This window comes from Hyla sarda, chromosome 7, assembly GCF_029499605.1.
Source record: "Hyla sarda isolate aHylSar1 chromosome 7, aHylSar1.hap1, whole genome shotgun sequence".
Lineage (NCBI taxonomy): Eukaryota > Metazoa > Chordata > Amphibia > Anura > Hylidae > Hyla > Hyla sarda.
In genome coordinates this window covers 103,817,780-103,841,023 of record NC_079195.1, presented here as the reverse complement: position 1 = coordinate 103,841,023, position 23,244 = coordinate 103,817,780, and the positions used below count along the sequence as shown (strand labels likewise).

At 43.1% G+C, this 23,244-nt stretch overlaps 1 protein-coding gene across 1 annotated transcript in view; it reads right to left on the bottom strand.

Moving 5' to 3' along the window:
• Positions 1-5,716: 5,716 nt before the first annotated feature.
• SIRT1 (sirtuin 1) overlaps positions 5,717-23,244 on the bottom strand; it is a 57,162-nt gene continuing 39,634 nt past the window's right edge. Inside the window, exons 7-9 of the mRNA XM_056530249.1 lie at positions 17,519-17,705; positions 10,773-11,327; positions 5,717-7,107 (exon numbers count right to left, since the gene is read on the bottom strand). Of these exons, the coding sequence (XP_056386224.1) occupies positions 6,803-7,107; positions 10,773-11,327; positions 17,519-17,705 (1,047 nt within the window). The 3' untranslated portion in view covers positions 5,717-6,802. The remainder of the gene's footprint in view (positions 7,108-10,772; positions 11,328-17,518; positions 17,706-23,244) is intronic.

Genomic DNA, 23,244 nt, shown 5'->3' with positions numbered 1-23,244 from the left:
CTTTGGTATTACGCCATCAATTGCATGCAATGTGTACGCAATGCAATTTAATTGACATCATATTTTAATAGTCTGGACATTTACGCACACAACAGTACCACGTTTACTTTTGTTTACATTATTTTATTTACAGAATGGGAAAAGGGGGTGATATAAACTTTAACCCGATAACGACCATGGACGTCTATACTCGTCCAATGGCCGTTACCGGGGTATGACGCGGGCTCCCGACTCGAGCCCGCGTCATACCGGCCAGCCCCCAGCTGATTCCTGTAGCTGGGGGCCGGTGTTAACAGCCGACATGCGGCGATCGCCGCGGCCGGCTATTAACCCTTTAGATCGCCGCTGTCAAAGTTGACAGCGGCGTCTAAAGGTGCCTGTATTAAGTCCCTGGTGGTCCAGTGGGGTGTATCCCCCCCCCCCCCCTGCAGCGCAATCGCAGGGGAGCGATCCACTGCTGAGGTAGCCTGATGGCTTACCTCTCCTGCTGCGGCGGCGGCGGTGGCTCCGGCTCTCTGAATGATAAAGCCTGGCAGGGCCAGGCTTTATCAATCGAGCGCAGAGCACGAAGATCATTGTGGTTTTCTGAAACCACAATGATCTGTATGAGGAATCTAATGATTCCTCCTAAAAGTCCCCTAAGGGGACTAAAAGTGTAAAAAAAAAAAAAAAAAAAAAGTTAAAAAACACACATTAACCCCTTCCTTATTAAAAGTTTAAATCACCCCCCTTTTCCCAAATTCCATATTAAAAATATGTAACCATAATAAAAATAAACATATGTGGTATCGCCGCGTGCGTAAATGTCTGAACTATATAAATATATCTCATTAATTAAACCGCACGGTCAATGGCATACACACAAAAAAATTCCAAAGTCCAAAATAGCGTATTTTTGGTCACTTTTCATACCATAAAAAAAAGGAATAAAAAGCGATCAAGAAGTCCAATCAAAATAAAAATGGTACCGATTAAAACTTCAGATCACGGCGCAAAAAATTAGCCCTCAAACCACCCTGTACGTGGAAAAATAAAAAAGTTATAGGGGTCAGAAAAGGACAATTTTAAATGTATACATTTTCCTGCATGTAGTTATGATTTTTCTAGAAGTACGACGAAATCAAACCTATATAAATAGGGTATCATTTTAATCGTATGGACCTACAGAATAAAGATAAAGTGTCATTTTTACCGAAAAATGAACTGCCTAGAAACAGAAGCCCCCAAAATTTACAAAATGGTGTTTTTTCTTCAATTTTGTCGCACAATGATTTTTTTTTTCCGTTTCACCATAAATGTTTGTGTAAAATGACTGATGTCATTCCAAAGTAGAATTGGTGGCGCAAAAAATAAGCCCTCATATGGATTTTTAGGTGCAAAATTGAAAGGGTTATGATTTTTAAAAGGTAAGGAGGAAAAAACGAAAGTATAAAAACAGAAAAATGCTTGGTCCTTAACCCCTTAAGGACTCAGCCCATTTTGGCCTTAAGGACTCAGACAATTTAATTTTTACGTTTTCATTTTTTCCTCCTCGCCTTCTAAAAATCATAACTCTTTTATATTTTCATCCACAGACTAGTATGAGGGCTTGTTTTTTGCGCGACCAGTTGTCCTTTGTAATGACATCACTCATTATATCATAAAATGTATGGCGCAACCAAAAAACACTATTTTTGTGGGGAAATTAAAACGAAAAACGCAATTTTGCTAATTTTGGAAGGTTTTGTTTTCACGCCGTACAATTTCTGGTAAAAATGACATGTGTTCTTTATTCTGAGGGTCAATACGATTAAAATGATACCCATTATTACATACTTTTATATTATTGTTGCGCTTAAAAAAAATCACAAACATTTTAACCAAATTAGTACGTTTATAATCCCTTTATTTTGATGACCTATAACTTTTTTATTTTTCCGTATAAGCGGCGGTATGGGGGCTCATTTTTTGCGCCATGATCTGTACTTTTTTTTGATACCACATTTGTATATAAAAAACTTTTAATACATTTTTTATAATTTTTTTTTTAATAAAATGTATTAAAAAAGTAGGAATTTTGGACTTTTTAAATTTTTTTTCGTTCACGCCGTTCACCGTACGGGATCATTAACATTTTATTTTAATAGTTCGGACATTTACGCACGCGGCGATACCAAATATGTCTATAAAAAATGTTTTTTACGCTTTTTGGGGGTAAAATAGGAAAAAACGGACGTTTTACTTTTTTATTGGGGGAGGGGATTTTTCACTTTTTTTTTACTTTTACTTTTACATTTTTTTACATTTTTTTTTACACTTGAATAGTCCCCATAGGGGACTATTCATAGCAATACCATGATTGCTAATACTGATCTGTTCTATGTATAGGACATAGAACAGATCAGTGTTATCGGTCATCTCCTGCTCTGGTCTGCTCGATCACAGACCAGAGCAGGAGACGCCGGGAGCCGCACGGAGGAAGGAGAGGGGACCTCCGTGCGGCGTTATGAATGATCGGATCCCCGCAGCAGCGCTGCGGGCGATCCGATCGTTCATTTTAATCGCGAACTGCCGCAGATGCCGGGATCTGTATTGATCCCGGCACCTGAGGGGTTAATTGCCGGCGGGTCCCTGGCTGCGATCAGCAGCCGGGATCAGCCGCGCATGACACGGGCATCGCTCCGATGCCCGCGGTTATGCTTAGGACGTAAATGTACGTCCTGGTGCGTTAAGTACCACCTCACCAGGACGTACATTTACGTCCTGCGTCCTTAAGGGGTTAATTAGGGAAGGGGTATTCACTTTTTTTTAGTCTTTTTTGTCCCCATAGGGGGCAGTAACATGCAATCTTGCGATTGCATACACTGTTCAATACTGAGCTTTGGCGCAGCATTCATCAGTGTTATCGCTCTGCTGCTCTAGCCTGCTGAGGCTTCTTGGAGCATCAGAGGACCAATTGGACGGCGGGAAGGCAAGGGCCCTCCTGCCATCCACACAGCTGATCAGGATTTTGCCACGGATGTCCCGATCAAAACGGCAACGTCAAATCCTGACAATCCAACTTTGATTGCGGCATCTAAAAAGGTTAATGCCAGGCATTGGCCCGATCGGCGATGTCCGGCATTAATCGTGGATCCTGGCTGCCGATAGCAACCGGGACCCAACGGGTATGAAGCGTGCTCAGCTTGTGTGCACGCTTTAAACTGCAGGAGCGGGACAAGGGTGTACAGGTATGCCCTTGGTCCTTAACCACTTAAGGACCCAGGGCGTACAGGTACACCTTGACGCCCTGGTACCTAAGGACCAAGGGCGTACCTGTACGCCCGTGGGAATTCCGGTCCCCACTGCCCACCGGGCAGGGACCGGACTGGGATGCCTGACGAAATAGTTCAGCGCGATTAGCGACAATTTCGGGTCTCTGGGGACCTGAGAAAAAAAAAAGGGTCTTTACCAGCAGGAGTGAGGTAGCACGGGTGCCACCTCACGATTGTGTGAATTATCGATCCAGACAATCGATCAATCACTGAGCCTGCTGGGAAGTGATCGGGCAAGTAGGGGGGTCCCTTACCTGTCCATCGGGGCAGGCGGGGGTCCCTGACATCGACATGGAGGGTCCCTTGAGTCAGTTGCATAGGAGGAGGTCCCCCGGGCGGCGGCAGTGTCGTCCTCAGTGGCGGCGGCAGGATAGAGCAAGTGGCGAGTTGTACACTAAGCAACAACTCCAAGCATGCACAGCCAAAGGGCATGCTGGGAGTTGTAGTTTTGCAACAGCTGGTGGCAAAACTACAACTCCCAGCATGATCTTTGGCTGTTTGTGCATGATGGGGCTTGTAGTTATGCAAAAGCTGGAAGCATTTATATATATATTTTTTTTTAAGTGTGCTTCCAGCTTTTGCATAACTACAGCTCCCAGCATGTCCTTCGGCTGTCAATGCATGCTGAGAGTTGTAGTTTTGCAACAGCTGAAGGCACACTGGTTACGAAACACAGTTTGTTACCTTACTCAGTGTTTCGCAACCAGTGTGCCTCAGGCTGTTGCTAACTACAACTCCCAGCATGCAATGACAAACCGTACATGATGGGAGTTGTAGTTTTGCAACAGCTATAGGCACACTGGTTGCGAAACACTGAGTTAAAAAAATATATAGTTTTTGACTAAAATGCTGGTGTTACCCTACATTTTTCATTTTCACATGGGAAAAAAAGCCCCTCAAAATTTGAAGTCCCATTTTTTCTGAGTATGGAAATACCCCATATGGGGATGTAAAATGCTCTGCGGGCAAATTCCAATGCTTAGAAGAGAAGGTGCTCAATTGGGCTTTTGGAGGGAGAGAATGTGTCGAAATTGAAGGCCATGTGTGTTTACAAAGCCCCCATAGTGCCAGAACAATGGACCCCCCCCCACATGTGACCCCATTTTAATAAGGGGTGCAGTGAGCATTTACACCCCACTGGTGTCTGCCAGATCTTTGGAACAAAGCTTTTTTGTTGTCTTTTTTGCCCCCACCCCTGCAACATACTTCATTTTACATGTTACCCTGATCAGCAGATGCAGTCACTCTTAGTTCAGCTATCAAGATCAATAATAGCACTGTCACTCAGCTTCGGCCTCGTAAGAGCAATCTGTGAAAATGTCCACTAATTTATTCACCATGCAGGGGTATAAAAACCTGGGACAATGACCCAGTGTTGGGACAATGACCCAGCTTCCATGGATGATTTTCTAGATACAACCTCATTTAGTTGCCCTAAGCTGCAGCACTATAAGGCAATAGGGAGAGGGAACATATATATTGTAAGTACTGTAGATACATACTGTATTTATCGGGGTATACCACGCACCGGCCTATAACACACACCCTCATTTTACCAAAGATATTTGGGTAAAAAAAGTTTTTTACCCAAATATCCTTGATAAAATGAGGGTGCGTGTGTGTGCATGTGTATACCCCGATACACTGTTTCTGACCCCGGAGAAGCTCCCAGGAAAGACAGGGGGAGAGAGGCAGTCGCTGCCCGCTTCTCTCCCCCTGCCTTTCCTGGGGTCCAGAGCCCTGCTGCCGCCGCTTCTCTCCCCCTGGCTATCGGCACCGCTGCCCCATTGCCTCCCCCATCCCCAGTTTTATAATTACCTGTTGCCGGGGTCGGGTCCACGCTGCTTCTGGCTCCGGTGTGGCGTCTCCTGCGTTGTTGCTATGCGCTGGGTTGCAGACGTCACTCATCATTGCGTAGCGCAGCGCATAGCAACAACGCAGGAGACGCCACACCGGAGCCAGAAGCAGCGTGGACCCGACCCAGGCAACAAGTAATTATAAAACTGGGGATGGGGAGGCAATGGGGCAGCGGTGCCGATAGCCAGGGGGAGAGAAGCGGCGGCAGCAGGGCTCTGGACCCCAGGAAAGGGGAGAGAAGCAGGCAGCGACGGCCTCTCTCCCCCTGCCTTTCCTGGGGGCTTCTGTGGGGTCAGAAAAACCGGGGATGGGGGAGGCAATGAGGCAGCGGTGTCGGCAGTCTCTGGACCCCAGGATAGGCAGGGGCAGAGAATCGGGCAGCGACGGCAGGTCTCTGGACCTGCAAAAGCCGCTGCAGTTCATTGATTTAAAGCGCAGATAGACTTTAAGCTAATAATTTTAGCCTAAAAAATGCGTGTTATACGCCGATAAATACGGTAGATACATGACCTCAAGAGTTATTTAAGAGTGAAGGGTGACCACAGCAAATACCATGTAAATTAAGTACAAGTAACACACACTTTAATATGGAAGGAGAAACATACTTTCACTTGTCAAGAAGGGATCACGTGATTCAAATGCATAAAAAGTTACATTTTCTTCAAAAAACTGTACAGATACATTCCAAAGTATAAATATCGAAATATCAATATGTATCAAGATCACATACTACAGGAAAATTGCATAATAAGATGATAGACTTTTTATTGAAAGAACTCTGATACAAACTCTACCAGAGGGAAAAAGCTCTCCCCATACAGACAACAAAAACTTGGGGAAAATAAATTAGGCACAGTTTCGACACAAAACAGGGGAAAATAAATTCTGATATTTTTCAGTGAACAGAAAAAGCTGCAGAACATGAATATCGCGGGAACAGTTGCATTTACTCAGAGAGCCAAGCATCCATTTGTATAGCGTTATGGAGAACTGTACTTACACATTCATATAGATTTTTAAAAAAAGTTAAGAAAAGAAAATGTTCTCATTTACATTGGCTCATTGTTAACCCAAATAAGTCAATAAGTCCAAATTACAAAAACTAAAATGCTGAAAAATAACTAATTTAGTTAAGGAATAATAATAATAATAATAATAGACTAGAAAACATGAAGTTGTCAGATAAAAAAAGTACAGAAAAAAGTAAAAGTGATGTGTTTTCTTTTGTTAGCATTGGTCAATGTACTGCTACTCAAAAAAGTAATGACAAAACCTTGTCTTTGGCCTATTTTAGCTGCTCCTTTAACTTAAACCTTACATTTAAATATCTTCAATAGTAGTTTTGTCATAAAAGAAAAACAAAAAACAAAAAACCTTGTATCTAAAAGGATACATCAATTTTTAACCACAATACTGCATAAGAAGTTCCACCACTACGCAGACAGGAAAAAGTCAGTTACAAAAATAATTACAGAATGGTTTAGAGTGAATATAAAGTTATTTAAAAATTCTTACGACCATTTATTTGTGTTTTACTATACTTTTTGACATTTGTGTTTTGCATGCTCTCGAGTCCACGTATTCCCATGCTTTTTAATGTCCAGTTTCAATCCTTAATGCTGGTGTTCAGAAGATGTAAGGCAATGTCTATACTATAATTTTGTTGATGTATCGTCATTTGCTAAAACCTCATTATTTTCACGTATTACAATTACTTCAGACTCTTCCTCAAGCCCAACTCTGTGTTCTATGTCAGAGTCATTGTCAAATTTGACACGGTAGAAATCTTCATTCTCGCTGTCCTCATCAACTGGTTCTTGTAAACTTGGGCTTTGTAGTGATTCACTGTCACTGTTTGTTCCACATGAGCTGGATGACAGGTCATCTTCAGAATCCGAAAACACCTCTGCGCCATGAAAGATATAGCGATTTGGGGCCAAAAATAGATACTGTGTACCTAAAAAGACAGAAGGGGGGAAAAAAAAGTAAGCCACTCCATTCCAACAAGAAAAGCTTTTAGCGTAATGTTTTTAAAAGGGAACCTGTCATCACTTTCATGCTACCTGAACCAAAAGTTACCAGATGGCTTCAGCTTGCCATGCCGGCCATAGAAAGATAGATCTCTTCCTGTTAGGAAAAGATCAATCAAAGCTTGTAGGACAGGAAAAAGCAGCTGGGGACCCACTAATAACTCGTGGTTCAGGCAGCATAAATTATATATTCCCATTGATTCTGAAATTAAAGGGACCACAGTGCTAGCTTTGGGCATTTAGATTTTTTTTTTTAAAAAGCTTCTTTACATGCATGGTACTGTAGATTGCTGTAGACTTTGCATCTGAGGCAAAGCTATCCCATGTTTACCTTTACACAAGAAAAAATGCATTGACTAAGAGGGTCATGGTAAATGAAGAGAAGACAAAAACTCAGAACATGTGCTCATTTTTTCAGGTGCAGCAATATTAACCCCTTAAGGACCAGGCCATTTTACACCTTAAGGACCAGAGCGTTTTTTGCAATTCTGACCACTGTCACTTTAAACATTAATAACTCTGGAATGCTTTTAGTTATCATTCTGATTCTGAGATTGTTTTTTCGTGACATATTCTACTTTAACTTAGTGGTAAAATTTTATGGTAACTTGCATCCTTTCTTGGTGAAAAATCCCAAAATTTGATGAAAAAAAATGAAAATTTTGCATTTTTCTAACTTTGAAGCTCTCTGCTTGTAAGGAAAATGGATATTCAAAATAAAACATTTTTGGGTTCACATATACAATATGTCTACTTTATGTTTGCATCATAAAATTTATGAGTTTTTACTTTTGGAAGACACCAGAGGGCTTCAAAGTTCAGCAGCAATTTGGAAATTTTTCACAAAATTTTCAAACTCGCTATTTTTCATGGACCAGTTCAGGTTTGAAGTGGATTTGAAGGGTCTTCATATTAGAAATACCCCATAAATGACCCCATTATAAAAACTACACCCCCCAAAGTATTCAAAATGACATTCAATAAGTGTATTAACCCTTTACGTGTTTCACAGGAATAGCAGAAAAGTGAAGGAGAAAATTCACAATCTTCATTTTTTACACTCGCATATTCTTGTAGACCCAATTTTTGAATTTTTGCAAGGGGTAAAAAGGAGAAAATTTTTACTTGTATTTGAAACCCAATTTCTCTCGAGTAAGGACGTACCTCATATGTCTATGTTAATTGTTCGGCGGGCGCAGTAGAGGGCACAGAAGGGAAGGAGCGTCAAATGGTTTTTGGGGGGCATGTCACCTTTAGGAAGCCCCTATGGTGCCAGGACAGCAAAAAAAAAAAAAAACACATGGCATACCATTTTGGAAACTAGACCCCTCAGGGAATGTAACAAAGGGTAAAGTGAACCTTAATACCTCACAGGTGATTCACGACTTTTGCAAATGTAAAAAAAAAAAAAAAAAAAAAAAAAAAAAAAAATGTTTTACCTAAAATGCTTGGTTTCCCAAAAATGTTACATTTTTAAAAAGGATAATAGCAGAAAATACCCCCCAAAATTTGAAGCCCAATTTCTCCCGATTCAGAAAACACCCCATATGGGGGTGAAAAGTGCTCTGCTGGCGCACTACAGGTCTCAGAAGAGAAGGAGTCACATTTGGCTTTTTGAAAGCAAATTTTGCTCTGGGGGCATGTCGCATTTAGGAAGCCCCTATGGTGCCAGGACAGCAAAAAAAAAAAAACACATGGCATACTATTTTGGAAACTAGACCCCTCAGGGAACGTAACAAGGGGTAATGTGAACCCCAATACCCCACAGGTGATTCACAACTTTTGCATATGTAAAAAAAAAAATAATAATTTTTTACCTAAAATGTTGGTTTCCCAAAAATTTTAGCTTTTTAAAAAGGGTAATAGCAGAAAATACCCCCCATAATTTGTAACACAATTTCTCCCGAGTACGGTGATACCCCATATGTGACCCTAAACTGTTGCCTTGAAATACGACAGGGCTCCAAAGTGAGAGCGCTATGCGCATTTGAGGCCTGAATTAGGGACTTGCATAGGGGTGGACATAGGGGTATTCTACGCCAGTGATTCCCAAATAGGGTGCCTCCAGCTGTTGTAAAAGTCCCAGCATGCCTGGACAGTCAGTGGCTGTCTGGTAATACTGGGAGTAGTTGTTTTGCAACAGCTGGAGGCTCCGTTTTGGAAACAGTGGCGTACCAGACGTTTTTCATTTTTATTGGGGAGGGGAGGGGGGCTGTGTAGGGGTATGTGCATATGTAGTGTTTTTTACTTTTTATTTTATTTTGTGTTAGTGTAGTGTAGTGTTTTTAGGGTACAGTCGCACGGGCGGGGGATTCACAGTAGTTTCTCGCTGGCAGTTTGAGCAGCGGCAGAAAATTTGCCGCAGCTCAAACTTGCAGCCGGATACTTACTGTAATCCTCCGCCCATGTGAGTGTACCCTGTACGTTCACATTGTGGAACATCCAGCTGTTGCAAAACTACAACTCCCAGCATGTAGAGTCTATAAGTGCATGCTGGGAGTTGAAGTTTTGCAACAGCTGGAGGCTCCGTTTTGGAAACTGTGGCGTACCAGACGTTTTTCATTTTTATTGGGGAGGGGGGCTGTGTAGGGGTATGTGTATATGTAGTGTTTTTTTACTTTTTATTTTATTTTGTGTTAGTGTAGTGTTTTTAGGGTACAGTCACACGGGCGGGGGGTTCACAGTAGTTTCTCGCTGGCAGCTTGAGCTGCAGCAGAAAATTTGCTGCAGCTCAAACTTGCAGCCGGATACTTGCTGTAATCCTCCGCCCATGTGAGTGTACCCTGTACATTCACATTGTGGGGGGGGGGGGCACCCAGTTTGTAATCAGTCCCCGAAGCGTGTTCGCTCCGGGACCGATTACCGGCGACTACAGGGCGGGCGGCGTGTGACGTCACGCCTGCGCCGGTGTGTGACGTCACGCTCCGCCCCACAATGCAAGCCTACGGGAGGGGGTGTGATAGCTATCACGCCCCCTCCCGTAGGCTTGCATTGAAGGCCGGAGCGTTAAGTCACACGCGGGCGCGACGTCACACGCCGCCCGCCCTGTAGTCGCCCGTAATCAGACCCGGAGCGAACACGCTCCGGGGACTAATAACAAACGGGGTGCCGCGTGCATGATCCCGGGGGGTCCCCAGCGGCGGGACTCCCGCGATCAGGCATCTTATCCCCTATCCTTTGGATAGGGGATAAGATGTTTAAGCACCGGAGAACCCCTTTAAGCTGGAAGCTCCTCCGGGCTGGAGGGGTCACAGAAGTGTGTGTTGGGTAGGGAAATATCAAAGCAGGCGGGTAAGACTCTTTTTTGGTTTCATGCCAACCTAAGCCAATTCACATTTTTTTTTTCCTCTGGAACTGGAGAAGCTATTAAAAAAAGGCCAATTTGGTCACTAATGGGTTAAAATGACAATTTTTGGCTGTTTTACTCAAATTGAACATGAACAAGGTGTGTAAGTCACTGTACAAAATATGAACCACAAGTCTATTTCAACACTATACAAAACAGGGTAGCAGGTAATATCACATTAATAAGGATATGAAGTCTGTTGATTCAGCCAGTCAGTCGTGAGAGACACAAGATATGCGCACTTACCGTCCAGACGTTTGCTGATCTGTTCCTTTGTAGCTTTACTTGTCAGACTCGTCCTGGATGGATCAATACTGCTCTCTGTAACAATCTTTTCAGAATCCTCATCATTGCTGACTGGAGCCTCACTTACAGACTCTGGCAACTCCAGCTGCGTTATACTGGCTCTTCCATCAGCAGATCCTAGACCCAATTTTCCTGTTTCACTCTGAGGTGGTTCAGATTCACTTTCTGAAGACTGACATTCTTCAAGGGGTGGAGTGAGTGGTAGTTCTGGGTGAGCTAACCCATCTTGTGAAAATATATTTTGACCAGTACCAAATGGCCTGGGTAGTACTGTATCTGGCACAACTAGATTTACTTTGCTTGGTCGGGGAGGCTTTTCTACGATTTGTGAAAGTTTCATACAACTGGTACATAGTTCTGTATACTTTCCACGTAGCATCTGACACAATTCATTTATAATAACATCGCAGTCACCAAGTAGTTCAATATCAAAATGCAGATGAGGCAATGGTTCTCTGTTGATCAATATCTGAGGCACTTCATGAGGGATTGAACCTTAAAAAGAAAGAAAGAAAGAAAGAAAGAAAGAAAAAAAAAAAAAAAAAAAGGTATTATCCAATTAAATGGCCACTTTCTGAATAGCCAGTTATTTGGTGTGGAATTTGTCCGTACATCTGCATTAAAGGGGAACTATATTGCTTTTCTTATCTCCTATCCACAGCTGTACTCGTGTACCCCCTATAGGCAGTGCATGGAGGAGATGTGTCCATCACCGCCGCTCCATGCATGAGGATAGCCAGTGTTCTGAACACAAATCTTTAGAACACAGGAGCACCAGGCAGTAGATTGCGGGGGTCCCAGCGGTTGGACTCCCTGAAATCGGAGACCTTTCTTTCCACAGGATACAAAATGTGTCTGAGTTCCTCTTTAAAGGGGTACTCTAGTATACTGATCGCAAGGGGTCAAACCTCTGGAACCCCCACGATCTTCAGAAAAGTGGACCGATTCTCCCAGCTGTATGGAGAGCATTCTCTATCGGAACAACAGATACACCCAAGTACAGATCTGTCTAGTTGGCATCTTTGATACTCCCCTAGAGAATGCATGGAGCAAGTGCCAACCCACACTCCATGCAGCAGGTTTAGGACTCTATTCTGGAGATCCCAGGGGGTTTCAATAGCCAGACTCAAACTCATCCAACCTTTCCCCTGAGACGCAATTAGAAACTTAAAAATTGTAGGGAAGGCACAGTGGTTGGCACAAGGATACACACAGTTCCTTTAGAAACCGCCGGTGAGATACTGTTAAAACGGGTGCTGAACCAACCAGAGTGTACAGTCAATACAAAATTCCATAGAAGAAAAGAGGTGGCAGCACTCACCAATACAGTACAAAAATTATTCTTTAATTCAACGTGCAGAAGTAAACATTCAGTGCGGCCGGACACGGACGCCAAACATTGATCAGCAGAATGGATGACAGCTGTTGCACGTGTGCAAAGCACTCTTCATTAGACCCTGCCTCCTTCATGCATGACGCGCACCTATAAACTCCTCAGGTGTGATGTCAGCAAAGGTAAGCTTAAAGATTAAAAAGAAAGTGTAGTGAAACATTAAAAACAATGGGGGGAGATTTATCATTGCTTTTAATCCCTTAAGGACCGGGGGTTTTTCCGTTTTTGCATTTTCGTTTTTTGCTCCTTGCCTTTAAAAAATCATAACTCTTTCAATTTTGCACCTAAAAATCCATATGATTGCTTATTTTTTGCGCCACCAATTCTACTTTGTAATGACATCAGTCATTTTGCCCAAAAATCTACTGTGAAACGGAAAAAAAAATAATTGTGCGACAAAATTAAAGAAAAAAAACGCAGTTTTGTAACTTTTGGGGGCTTCCGTTTCTACGCAGTGCATATGACACCTTATTATTCTGTAGATCCATACGGTTAAAATGATATCCTACTTATATAGGTTTGATTTTGTCGGACTTCTGGAAAAAATCATAACTACATGCAGGAAAATTAATACGTTTAAAATTGTCATCTTCTGACCCCTATAACTTTTTTATTTTTCCGTGTATGGGGCGGTATGAGGGCTCATTTTTTGCGCCGTGATCTGCAGTTTTTAACTGTACCATTTTTGCATTGATAGGACTTATTGATCGCTTTTTATTCATTTTTAAATGATATAAAAAGTGACCAAAAATGCACCATTTTGGACTTTGGAATTTTTTTGCGCATACGCCATTGACCGAGCGGTTTAATTAACGATATATTTTTATAATTCGGACATTTCCGCACGCGGTGATACCATATATGTTTATTTTTATTTACACTTTTTTTTTTATGGGAAAAGGGGGGTGATTCAAACTTTTAATAGGGGAGGGGTTAAATGATATTCATTCACTTTTTTTTGCAGTGTTCTAGCTCCCATAGGGACCTATAACACTGCATACACTGATCTTTATCATTGATCACTGGTTTCTCATAGGAAACCAGTGATCGATGATTCTGCCGCTTGACTGCTCATGCCTGGATCTCAGGCACTGAGCAGTCACATGGCGATCGGACAGCGAGGAGGCAGGTAGGGGCCCTCCCGCTGTCCTATAAGCTGTTCAGGATGCCGCAATTTCGCCGCGACTATCCCGAACAGCCCACTGAGTTAACCGGCACTTTTTACTTTCGCTTTTAGCTCTGAGCGCGGTTAAAGGGTTAATAGCGCGCAGTGCCGCGATCGGCGCTGCGTACTATTAGCGGCGGGTCCCGGCTTCACTATGACGCCGGGCCCGCCGTGATATGATGCGGGGTTACTGTGTAACCCCGCGTTATATCACGGGAGCAGAACCAAGGACGTACCGGTACGTCCTTGGTCCTTAAGGGGTTAAAGCAATTTTTTTGTCTATGTTTAGGCGCAGTTCAGACCCAAGCAGCATATTTTGAGACTTATGCGCCTTTTGATTTAGACAGTAACTCTTTTTGTCTACCTGTAGAACTTTTTCTTTTTGACCATGCAGTGCTCACGTATTTATCATTTGCTATTTTGTGCGCAATGGTACTTTTTTTTTTTTTTTTTTTTTAGGCGCAAAGCTACACCACCTACCAGTAGGCGTGAGAATAATTTCTACCTTCCAGAATTCAACCTTCAACCCCTTGTGGACGACAGTGTCCCACTCCTCTTCTATGATATGTGCTCAGAAGCTGAGAGCGGGTCACAGCTGGTTGGTCCTGGTGGCATAAAAATGTCCAGGCAGCTCTGTGAAAGTAAGTAAAAACACCTATCCTGCCAAATTCAGTATGCAGGAAAGTGTCTACTTCCCTCCCTCACAAGTGTCTAGAAAGAGTATGTGGTAGAGCTTTTTCCACCCACAGCAGAGCTGTGCAAAATTCATCATCCTGCTGCACCTTCTTGATAAATAAGATGCACGCTAGTCAAACCACCACTCAAATAAATGTCGGAAAATAGCTCTACCGTAGACATTCTTTGATAAATCTGGGCCAATAATCTGCAGAAATAGATACTTCACAGGAATACACTATAGTCTAGTCTATCATTAAGACCTAAATTTCCTTGCGCATTTTTGGATTGGCTCCACAGGCCCCTTCTGCAGGAGATACAATCGCTGGTAAAAGACACCAATCAATTCTTGGTGTTTAGAAGACTTATATTTGCCAGAAAAGGGAATCCTAGCATCGATAGATATCGAATCTTTATATACCAGTATTCCGCAAGAACTTGTAGTAGATATGGTCAGAGACATACTTATATAGACAGGCCGCAGTGAAAACCTCATTGATTTTATTTGCAATGAATTATTGCTGGTACTGCCAAACGCCGCTTTCCAATTTGACAATGAATGGTTCAAACAAATCAGGGGTGTGGCCATGGGCACCCTCGTGGCATGTACTTTTGCCAATCTCTACGTGGAAGCTTTTGAAAAATGTTTTGTTTTTAGTGACAGCAATCCATTTTTGAGGTCAATGAGGAGCTCTCTCAGGTTTGTGTACAATGTGTTCATAGCCTGGGATGGCACCTAATAGTCCTTTTCTGATTTTGTTTTTCATCTTAATACATCCAACAACATGAATCTAAAGTTTACGTCCAATACAGATGAAGAAAAATTTGAATTCTTGGACGTGCTGGTGCAAAAGAAGAATAGGCAGCTCGTGACATCACGTCAGGGTTTAGAAAGCCCACAGCTTGCAATTTTCTCCTTCATTTCGCCAGCTACCATCCAGAAAACGTAAAGCGAGCAGTACCTTATGGTCAATTTTTGCGTCTGCGTCGCATAAACAATTCTATAGATGGTTTTAGGAAACAAGCTGGCGATTTGAAGGTGAGCTTGCCAGTTAGAAATTACCCAGAACAGATTTTGGATAAAGCATGGACAAGAGCATTGAATCAAGATAGAAGTACCCTACTCCATCATAATAATAAGAAGCCTAAAACAAGTATAACAGTCAACAATAAAGAGAAAGAGAATATATTTTTATTTTCGTTCAAATTTAGTCCCCTTGCCGATGTAGTCAAGAATGCTATTTTGAAGAACTGGTTTTTGATAAAAAAAAAAAAGATCCTGATCTAAACAAGATAGTCCCCACCAGACCAATGATAGCCTTTAGGAGGTGTAAAAATTTTAAAGATACACTTACATGTAGTTCCTTCGATTCTAAAAAGAAAAAAGGTATGGACTGGCTTACTAATACAGGTCCGAGAGGTAGCTATAGATGTGGTAGGTGTTCCTGGTGTTCACACTTAATGCCTGGTAAGGTTTTTTGCATCGGGGGATGTAGCATAACATTACATGATTTGATAACTTGCCGCACCCCATGGGTAGTATATGCGATTTCTTGCTAATGCGGGCACTTCTATTTAGGAAGTACTAAAAGACCCATGAATATCGGATTTCGCGAACATATCTTCTCCATCCGTTCCAAAAAAAGGTGCTCCTCGCTTTATTAGTCACCTGAATGAAGTACATAATGGTGATCCTAATAGTCTAGTCTTTCATGGCTTAGAAAGGGTTAATAATAAAGAAGGTTAAGATAGACATAGAGCCCTTCTGCAAGCTGAAGCATGTTGGATACTAAGAAATAACGTTCAAGGGAATTTAGGTCTTAATGAGACTAGACTATAGTGTATTCCTGTGAAGCATCTATTTCTACAGATTGTTCTTAATGTTTCAGTACACTTTCTTTTTAATCTGTAAGCTTACCTTTGCTGACATCACACCTGAGAAGTTTATAGGTGCACGTCATGCATGAAGGAGGCAGGGTCTGATGAAGCGTGCTTTGCGCATGCGCAACAGCTGTCATCCATTCTGCTGATCGATGTTTGGCGTCAGTGTCCAGCCGCACTGAATGTTTACTTCTGCACGTTGAATTAAAGGGGTAGTCCAGTGGTGAAAAACTTATCCCCTATCCTAAGGATAGGGGATAAGTTTGAGATCGCGAGGGGTCCGACCGCTGGGGCCCCCTGCGATCTCTCTGTACGGGGCCCCGGCTCTCGGCCCAGATAGCGGGTGTCGACCCCCGCACGAAGCGGCGGCCGACACGCCCCCTCAATACATCTCTATGGTAGAGCCGGAGATTGCCGAAGGCAGCGCTTCGGCTCTGCCATAGAGTTGTATTGAGGGGGCGTGTCGGCCGCCGCCTCGTGCGGAGGTCGACACGCCCCCTTCCCCCGGGCTGTCGGGGCTCCGTACAGGAGATCGCAGGGGGCCCCAGCGGTCGGACCCCCCGCGATCTGCAACTTATCCCCTATCCTTAGGATAGGGGATAAGTTGCTCACCACTGAGTCACCACTGGACTACTCCTTTAAAGAAGAATTTTTGTACTGTATTGGTGAGTGCTGCCACCTTCTTCTTCTATGCAATTAGAAACGTATCCCCTATCTTGTGAGCAGGGCATAGGTTGTTTAATGCTGGATAACCCCTTTATATCTTAAGTAAATATGGCATTATTAAAATTCAGTGCAAAAGGTAACAGCTAGGCAAATGACATGCTAGACATTCAGTGCATTTAAATATTTGCAGCTAAAACCTGCAGCAATTTGTTCTTTGTCAATGCAGATTTATTGCAGAACTGCTGCTGCAGTATTTGAACACCACAAAACTTAATTATTGCAGATCTTGACTAAAGTCAGTAGGAAAACACCACAACAGAACTGCAGTGCAAGTCAATGGTTCTGCAACATGATCATAAAATCCAGATGTGATGTTTAATAATAAACATGTGGGAGAGTTTCTAAATGATTGTGCAACTGCTTATTTCCACAAAGACTGATATTTTAAGTTTCTTGTTGTCAAACATTGATGATTCTCTCCCCCCCCCCCAATAGTTCTCGGGACGGTAAAGGCTCTACCAAATGGGGAGATTATAAGTCAAACAGGCCAATATTGCCCTGCGTAATAGCGCCAGTGATCAGCAGACCAAGGAGCAAATATTGGTTTGTTGGCCAATTGCATCCAGCGATTGTTTGCGCAGCCTTCCCTGCACAGTGCTTCAGATGTGTACAGGTTCTGTAAACTAGCACCAACCTACAAGATCAGCATTCAGTTTACAGCGTAGGGTTGGGCTGGCTCATAGGACCCTAAGATTTGAAACTGCACCCAGTATAGGGCCTTGCTTTATGTCTAAGCATGCATATACAAATAATATATAAAAGGACAATAATAAGCTTCAGACAAGACAAAACATACAAAAGCTGCAAACCAAATACCTTTTACTGGCATATCTACTAAACACTTACTTGGTATTAGAGCAACTGGCCTCACTTTCAATGACGAACCAATGACAATAAGAAGGTCGACCTCATCCTTGTCATATTTCATCGCCCTGTGAAATTCCTCTGGTAAATTCTCCCCAAAGAAGACAATATCCGGTTTCATGATTGCAAGTGGCTCGTCTGGTGGACACCTTGGACAGTGTGGCACAATCTACAACACAGAACATCGATGGAATGTTTTTATTCTGAACTGTAAACATGTTACTACAAACATATACTGCACAGGACATGTAAAGAGGAAATCCAGTCGAACGGCGCTTCTGATATGTAATAGAGGCTTGTGAGGAGATCACATGGGTAATCTGCTCAGTTAGTGAAAATTCTTACTGCTCTCAGTCAGAAAAAAAATAGTCTTGCAGTTATGATATCTTTAGCTGTGGAAAAAGAAAAAAGGGGAGAGGGCTGCGCCTCGTGTATTACCCAGGGTATTTGTGTCCCAATCAGGGACTAGGGGAGTGCGAATCTACAAAATGGCTGCTCACCAGATATATGTAGAAATAGGCATATCACCCCTTAGGGTTACTCGCCATGTGGAAGTGAAATGCACGGCCCAGGGTCCAACGGGAGAGGATGAAATCTTCTCCCATAAGATCAAGAAGAAGAGACAAAAATACCTTGTCTAGGTGCTGTTCGCAGATCCAGGTTAATGAAACACAAATATGTATGGAAAGTAAAGTGCCCGGATGCACTATGTTCATTAATAGAGCTTCCAATGACGCGTTTCGGAGGGAATTTCCTCCTTCCTCAGATTGGCAACAGATGCCAATCTGAGGAAGGAGAAAATACCCTCTGAAACGAGTCATTGGAAGCTTTATTAATAAACATAGTGCATCCGGGCACTTTACTTTCCATACATATTTGTGTTTCATTAACCTGGATCTGCGAACAGCGCCTAGACTAGGTTCCGTTTTTTTCTCTTCATTTCGTCATGATACCTTTAGGGTAGGATCATACGTGCCGTATTTTCCTACTCATTGAAGTCAATGCATAGCAAACGCAACAGTGTATTTTGCTACTCATCAACTTTAACAAGTAGGAAAATAAGTAGAAGCACACGCTATACGATTTCCCATACTATCCACTGCAATAAGCTGGAAACAATTTCAGCTCATCCGGCTGCGTCACAGCCTCATGTGTCCATATGAGCCGTATAAGTCTAGCTAGTCTGCTATAAGCTTCTGTGCATACACTTGTCCCAACTCTAAGGGTATGTTCACTTTAAGGAATTGAGGCAGAATCATTTTGGTCAGGAAACTCAGCAAAAAGTCCATCTTATATTTGGAATTTCATGTGAAATTGGTGAGTGAAATCAGAAGGATGAAGAAATGCTGTGGAGGAAGCTCAGCCATTTTGGGGTTTGACCCACACCAAAATCCTGCAACAATTCCAAATTCCAACCAAATTCATTTTGTAAGGGAAAATAAAGTTCAATTGACTTCAATGGGATTTTTCCGACAGATTCCACAAGAAGAATTAACGTGTTCAATCTTCTGGGAGGATACGATTCCGCATTGGAATTCCTGGGTATGAACAGAATGGCGAAATTACCATTAAAAAGTCAATAGACTTTTATTCAAGAAGGAATTTCCCAGTGTGAACAAACCCTGAAACTACAAATTTGGAAGGGGAAGAAAGCAATTGTAGGGGGCAGGAGGAAGGGGTCATCTCTGAACCCGCCAAAGAAAGCCAAACCCTTGTCCTCTTCCTCTGGATTATTACCAAAAGACAGAGGGAAAGCAGTGAGCAGTGTGTGATTGCAAAATAAATGAAAAACTGCCTGGTCTATAGTAGCTGTGAAACCCCCAAAGCAGGCTATTTATTTTGAATGAATGTAATTGGCTGATATTTACCTGATTTAAACAAAGTTTATTTCTCTTGAAACCAATTTTTTATTCCAAGAAGGAACAAGGGAACATCATGGAGAGTAAATCTGAATAGATGCAAAGGCATGTAATAACTGCAGCCAATGTAAACTGTACAATAGAGTCACTGGGGGACTACTGCCTTATGGACCGGCAGTGAATGAGGGGGGAGTGGAAGGAGGAATAGGTTTTTCTTCTTCCCCCTTAGATCTAAAAAGTATCCAATTTTTGGCATCTAGTGGGACATATTTGATGTCCATTTGTTTCTGTTTACAGACTATGAATTATTTGGTCTTAAAAGTATATCTAGCAAAGGTGATAATGAGACTTGGGGCTCTGTGGTTTGTATTTTTCTTATGTAGGTCTGCATACTAATTTCTTAATGATATTTGTCAAAAGTTTATGGAAATGACAGTAACGCTTTAAAGGCATGTCTCAAAGCTTTGACAATAAGGTGAGATCCCTGGGTTTGGGGATCATAACCAAACATTACCAAAACATTTCCAGGAAACAGTTGCAGGAAAAAAAGGATGTTAAACAGCAAGCTATCCAGACTACTTTGGTGTCTTCATCAGGCGTGGTATAACAAAGTATCTAAAGAAGGACAAACCAGTAGAAAAAAAAGGAGTTTTTTTTGTACTCACCGTAAAATCTCTTTCTCGTAGCCTTCATTGGGGACACCTTACTGATTGGTATATGCTCTTGCCACTAGGAGGCGCTAACACTAGAAAAAAAAAAAATTGGCTTCTTTCTAGCAGGATATCCCCGCCCAATGGAAGTGAGGTTACCAGTTTTGTCACAAAGCAGGAGAAGCCAACCAAGGACATATCCGAAAGACCCTAGAAAAGAATCTCGGATAAAAAAAAAAAAACACAACAACAACCGGATAGGATCATCCGGACGAAAAGAGAAGAAAAGGGTGGGTGCGGTGTCCCCCAATGAAGGCTAAGATTTTTTTTTTTCTTTTTTCAATTATAATTTTTATTGAGCAAAAAGTCAAACAGATAATGAAATCCACTCGCAGGTGAAACAAGTGCAAGAAGCTCAGTTTTTCAATAGATATCAGAACTCAGTGACAAATACACATCTGAAAACTTAAAAGCAAAAAGCAGGTTTGATACACACATTTAGATCTAAATTTGCTATCCTGACACAGATGAGTGCAGGGACTGGGTGGTGAGGGGAACGGGTAAAGGAAGATGAAAGGTGAAAGGGTGGATATCAAGCGTTGCGCTGTCAAGGTTAGGAATCAGAAGGAACAGGGGGGGGGGGAGGAAGATAGTGGGAACAATAGGTGGAGTAAAGAAGAGAAATATGGAAGAATAAAAGAAAGACGGAAAGAAAGATAGAGAGAAAGAAAGAAATAAAGAAAGGAAGACGCTAGTAGCAGTAAAGCTCAGAGCATACTCAAGAGGGCATGGGAAATCAGCAAATGAGCAAAGGGCAAGAGGGCAAGAGAGCAAGAGAGCGAGAGGGCAAGAGAGCGAGAGGGCAAGAGAGCGAAAGGGCAGCCGCAGCCAGGGACTCTCACCTTGAATAAGGGGAATCCAACCAGGGTTGCCATGTCTTAAGGAAGGTATCATGGGATCTGCTCACTCGACTAGACATTTCCTCAAACCTACAGATTTGGGATATTTTCGCATACCAGTCTGCATGGAGGGGAGTGAAGACTGTAACCAGTGTAAGGGAATTAGGGACTTGGCAGCCGCAAGAAGCTGGGAGATGAGAGTGTCGGACGCAGGGACATAGGATACAGAGGGGCATCCCAATAGGACCGCCTCCGGAGTAAGTTGGATAGCATTCCCTGTAATGGTAGCAGGCTTAGTCTCCACTTCCCTCCAAAACAAAGCTATGCTGGAGCAGTGCCACAAGATGTGTGAATGTGTTCCTACTTGGGATTTGCATCTCCAGCATACATTGGAGGGCGCGAGACCATGGGCACGGAGAAATTCAGGTACCTTGTACCAGCGGGAGAGGACCTTAAAATGATTTTCTTGTAGATGTACACATCTAGAAGGGCCCTGTGAAAAGGAAAGGATTCGCTCCACCTCCATATCGCTCAGGGGACGTTTCAATTTACATTCCCATGAAGCTAAATAACCAGGCCTCCCCCGCGGCATCGCCCTCCGGCATGCTGTCTTGGAGTCAGAAAGTCTCCAGGGCCTATCCTACTGGGAGAGCAGGGAGCTCTAGAAATCTGTGAGCGCTCTGAGGGGTAGGTGCTCTTTTGCAAAGGCGGCACAACATGAGATAAAATGGTTTAGATGCAGGAAGGACAGATGTACCTCAGGTAGTAGTTGGCGTATGTCAGCTTCAGTCGGGACCCCACCGTCAGAGAACAACTGCGAAACCGGGACGGTAGAAAGCTTACTCCACATTGAGGTGAAGGTAGGCGAGTCCATCCCCACGACTGCAGGTATAAGATGCGAGGGAAGAAGAGGGGAAACACCAGGAGAAAGAAAGGGGGAGAGGCAAGACCAGGTAGAGATGACACCATCAATGAATAATTGTGTACTTTTTGCATTGTAACTGGTGCGGGTTGTAGGGGGCAGCCAGACGCCCGCAAGAGGGCCATCTCCATTAAACACAGGAGACAAGAAGAAACTACATTGCGCCAGTGACGACTGAGTAAGTTGCACCCAATGCCGAAGCTGAATTTCCCTATAAAGGTTGCGGACATCTGGCAACCCGATACCCCCCTCTGACTTCAAACGAGAAAGAAGAGTGTGTGACATACGGGGCCTTCTCTGCTTCCATACATAACCGGAGAACAATTTCCTAATTGTGGTGAAAAATCTATCGGAGTGAGATGGGCACCATTGAAAGTTTGTAAGTTACTTTGGGGAGAACATAGCACTGGATGACGTTACGTCGACCGAGCCATGAGATCAGAGGCATATCATATTCATCTAATATGGTCTTTATGTCTTTCAGCAACGGCTCAAAGTTAGCATTGTATAGAGAATCAATTTTCAGAGATAATTACCCACAGATAATTGAGATGTGTGTCTGACCATTTGAAACTAGTCTGGGAGCGAAGCTGCAGGGAATCTTTAGAGGGGAGGGTAATGTTTAGAAGTTCTGACTTTGACACATTCACCTTAAAGTTGGAGACCGCACCAAAGTCATCGAATAATTGCACCAGGGGAGACAAACTGCCCAGGGGTCCGCCAGGAGAAACAAGAGATCATCGGCGAATGCCAGTACTTTCAATTCGCAGAAATCGAAACTTCCTTAGTGTTGCCACCATGAACTGCCAATCGACTGTCAAAGGCCTTCTCGGCGTCTACGCCGAGAAGAATTGTGCCCGCGAGATAGTCCGCAGGAGCCTCTCCGTGTTGGTACATCCCTCCCTGCCTGGTATAAAACAAGCCTGTTCCTCACCTATCAGGTGCGGCAGCAACTTTTTGATATACAGGGAGAGGAGTTTAGCCCACAGCTTGAGATCCAGGTTCAAAAGAGAGATAGGGCGAAAACTACCACACTCTCTAGGGTCCTTACCTTCCTTGGTCAGAAGAGTGATGTGCGCTTCTAGTGATTGTTCGGGCAACTGGGAGCCCTCAAACAGAGAAGTGCACCAGTCAAGTGGGGAAGCAACACATCCTGAAACTTCTTATAGTACAGGAGAGGAAGGCCATCAGGGCCTGGACTCTTACCTGGGGGAAAAGAAGCAAGCACTCGCTTCACCTCTTCCTCTGTAATGGGAGCTAACAGGCCAGTGACCATCTCCTCCTCCACACAGGGCAGGGAGAGGTGCTCCAGGAATTTCTCGATGAGCGAAACTTTCGCCATGAGTGTTGGAGGGCTTTCTGAGCTATCCAAGTTGTA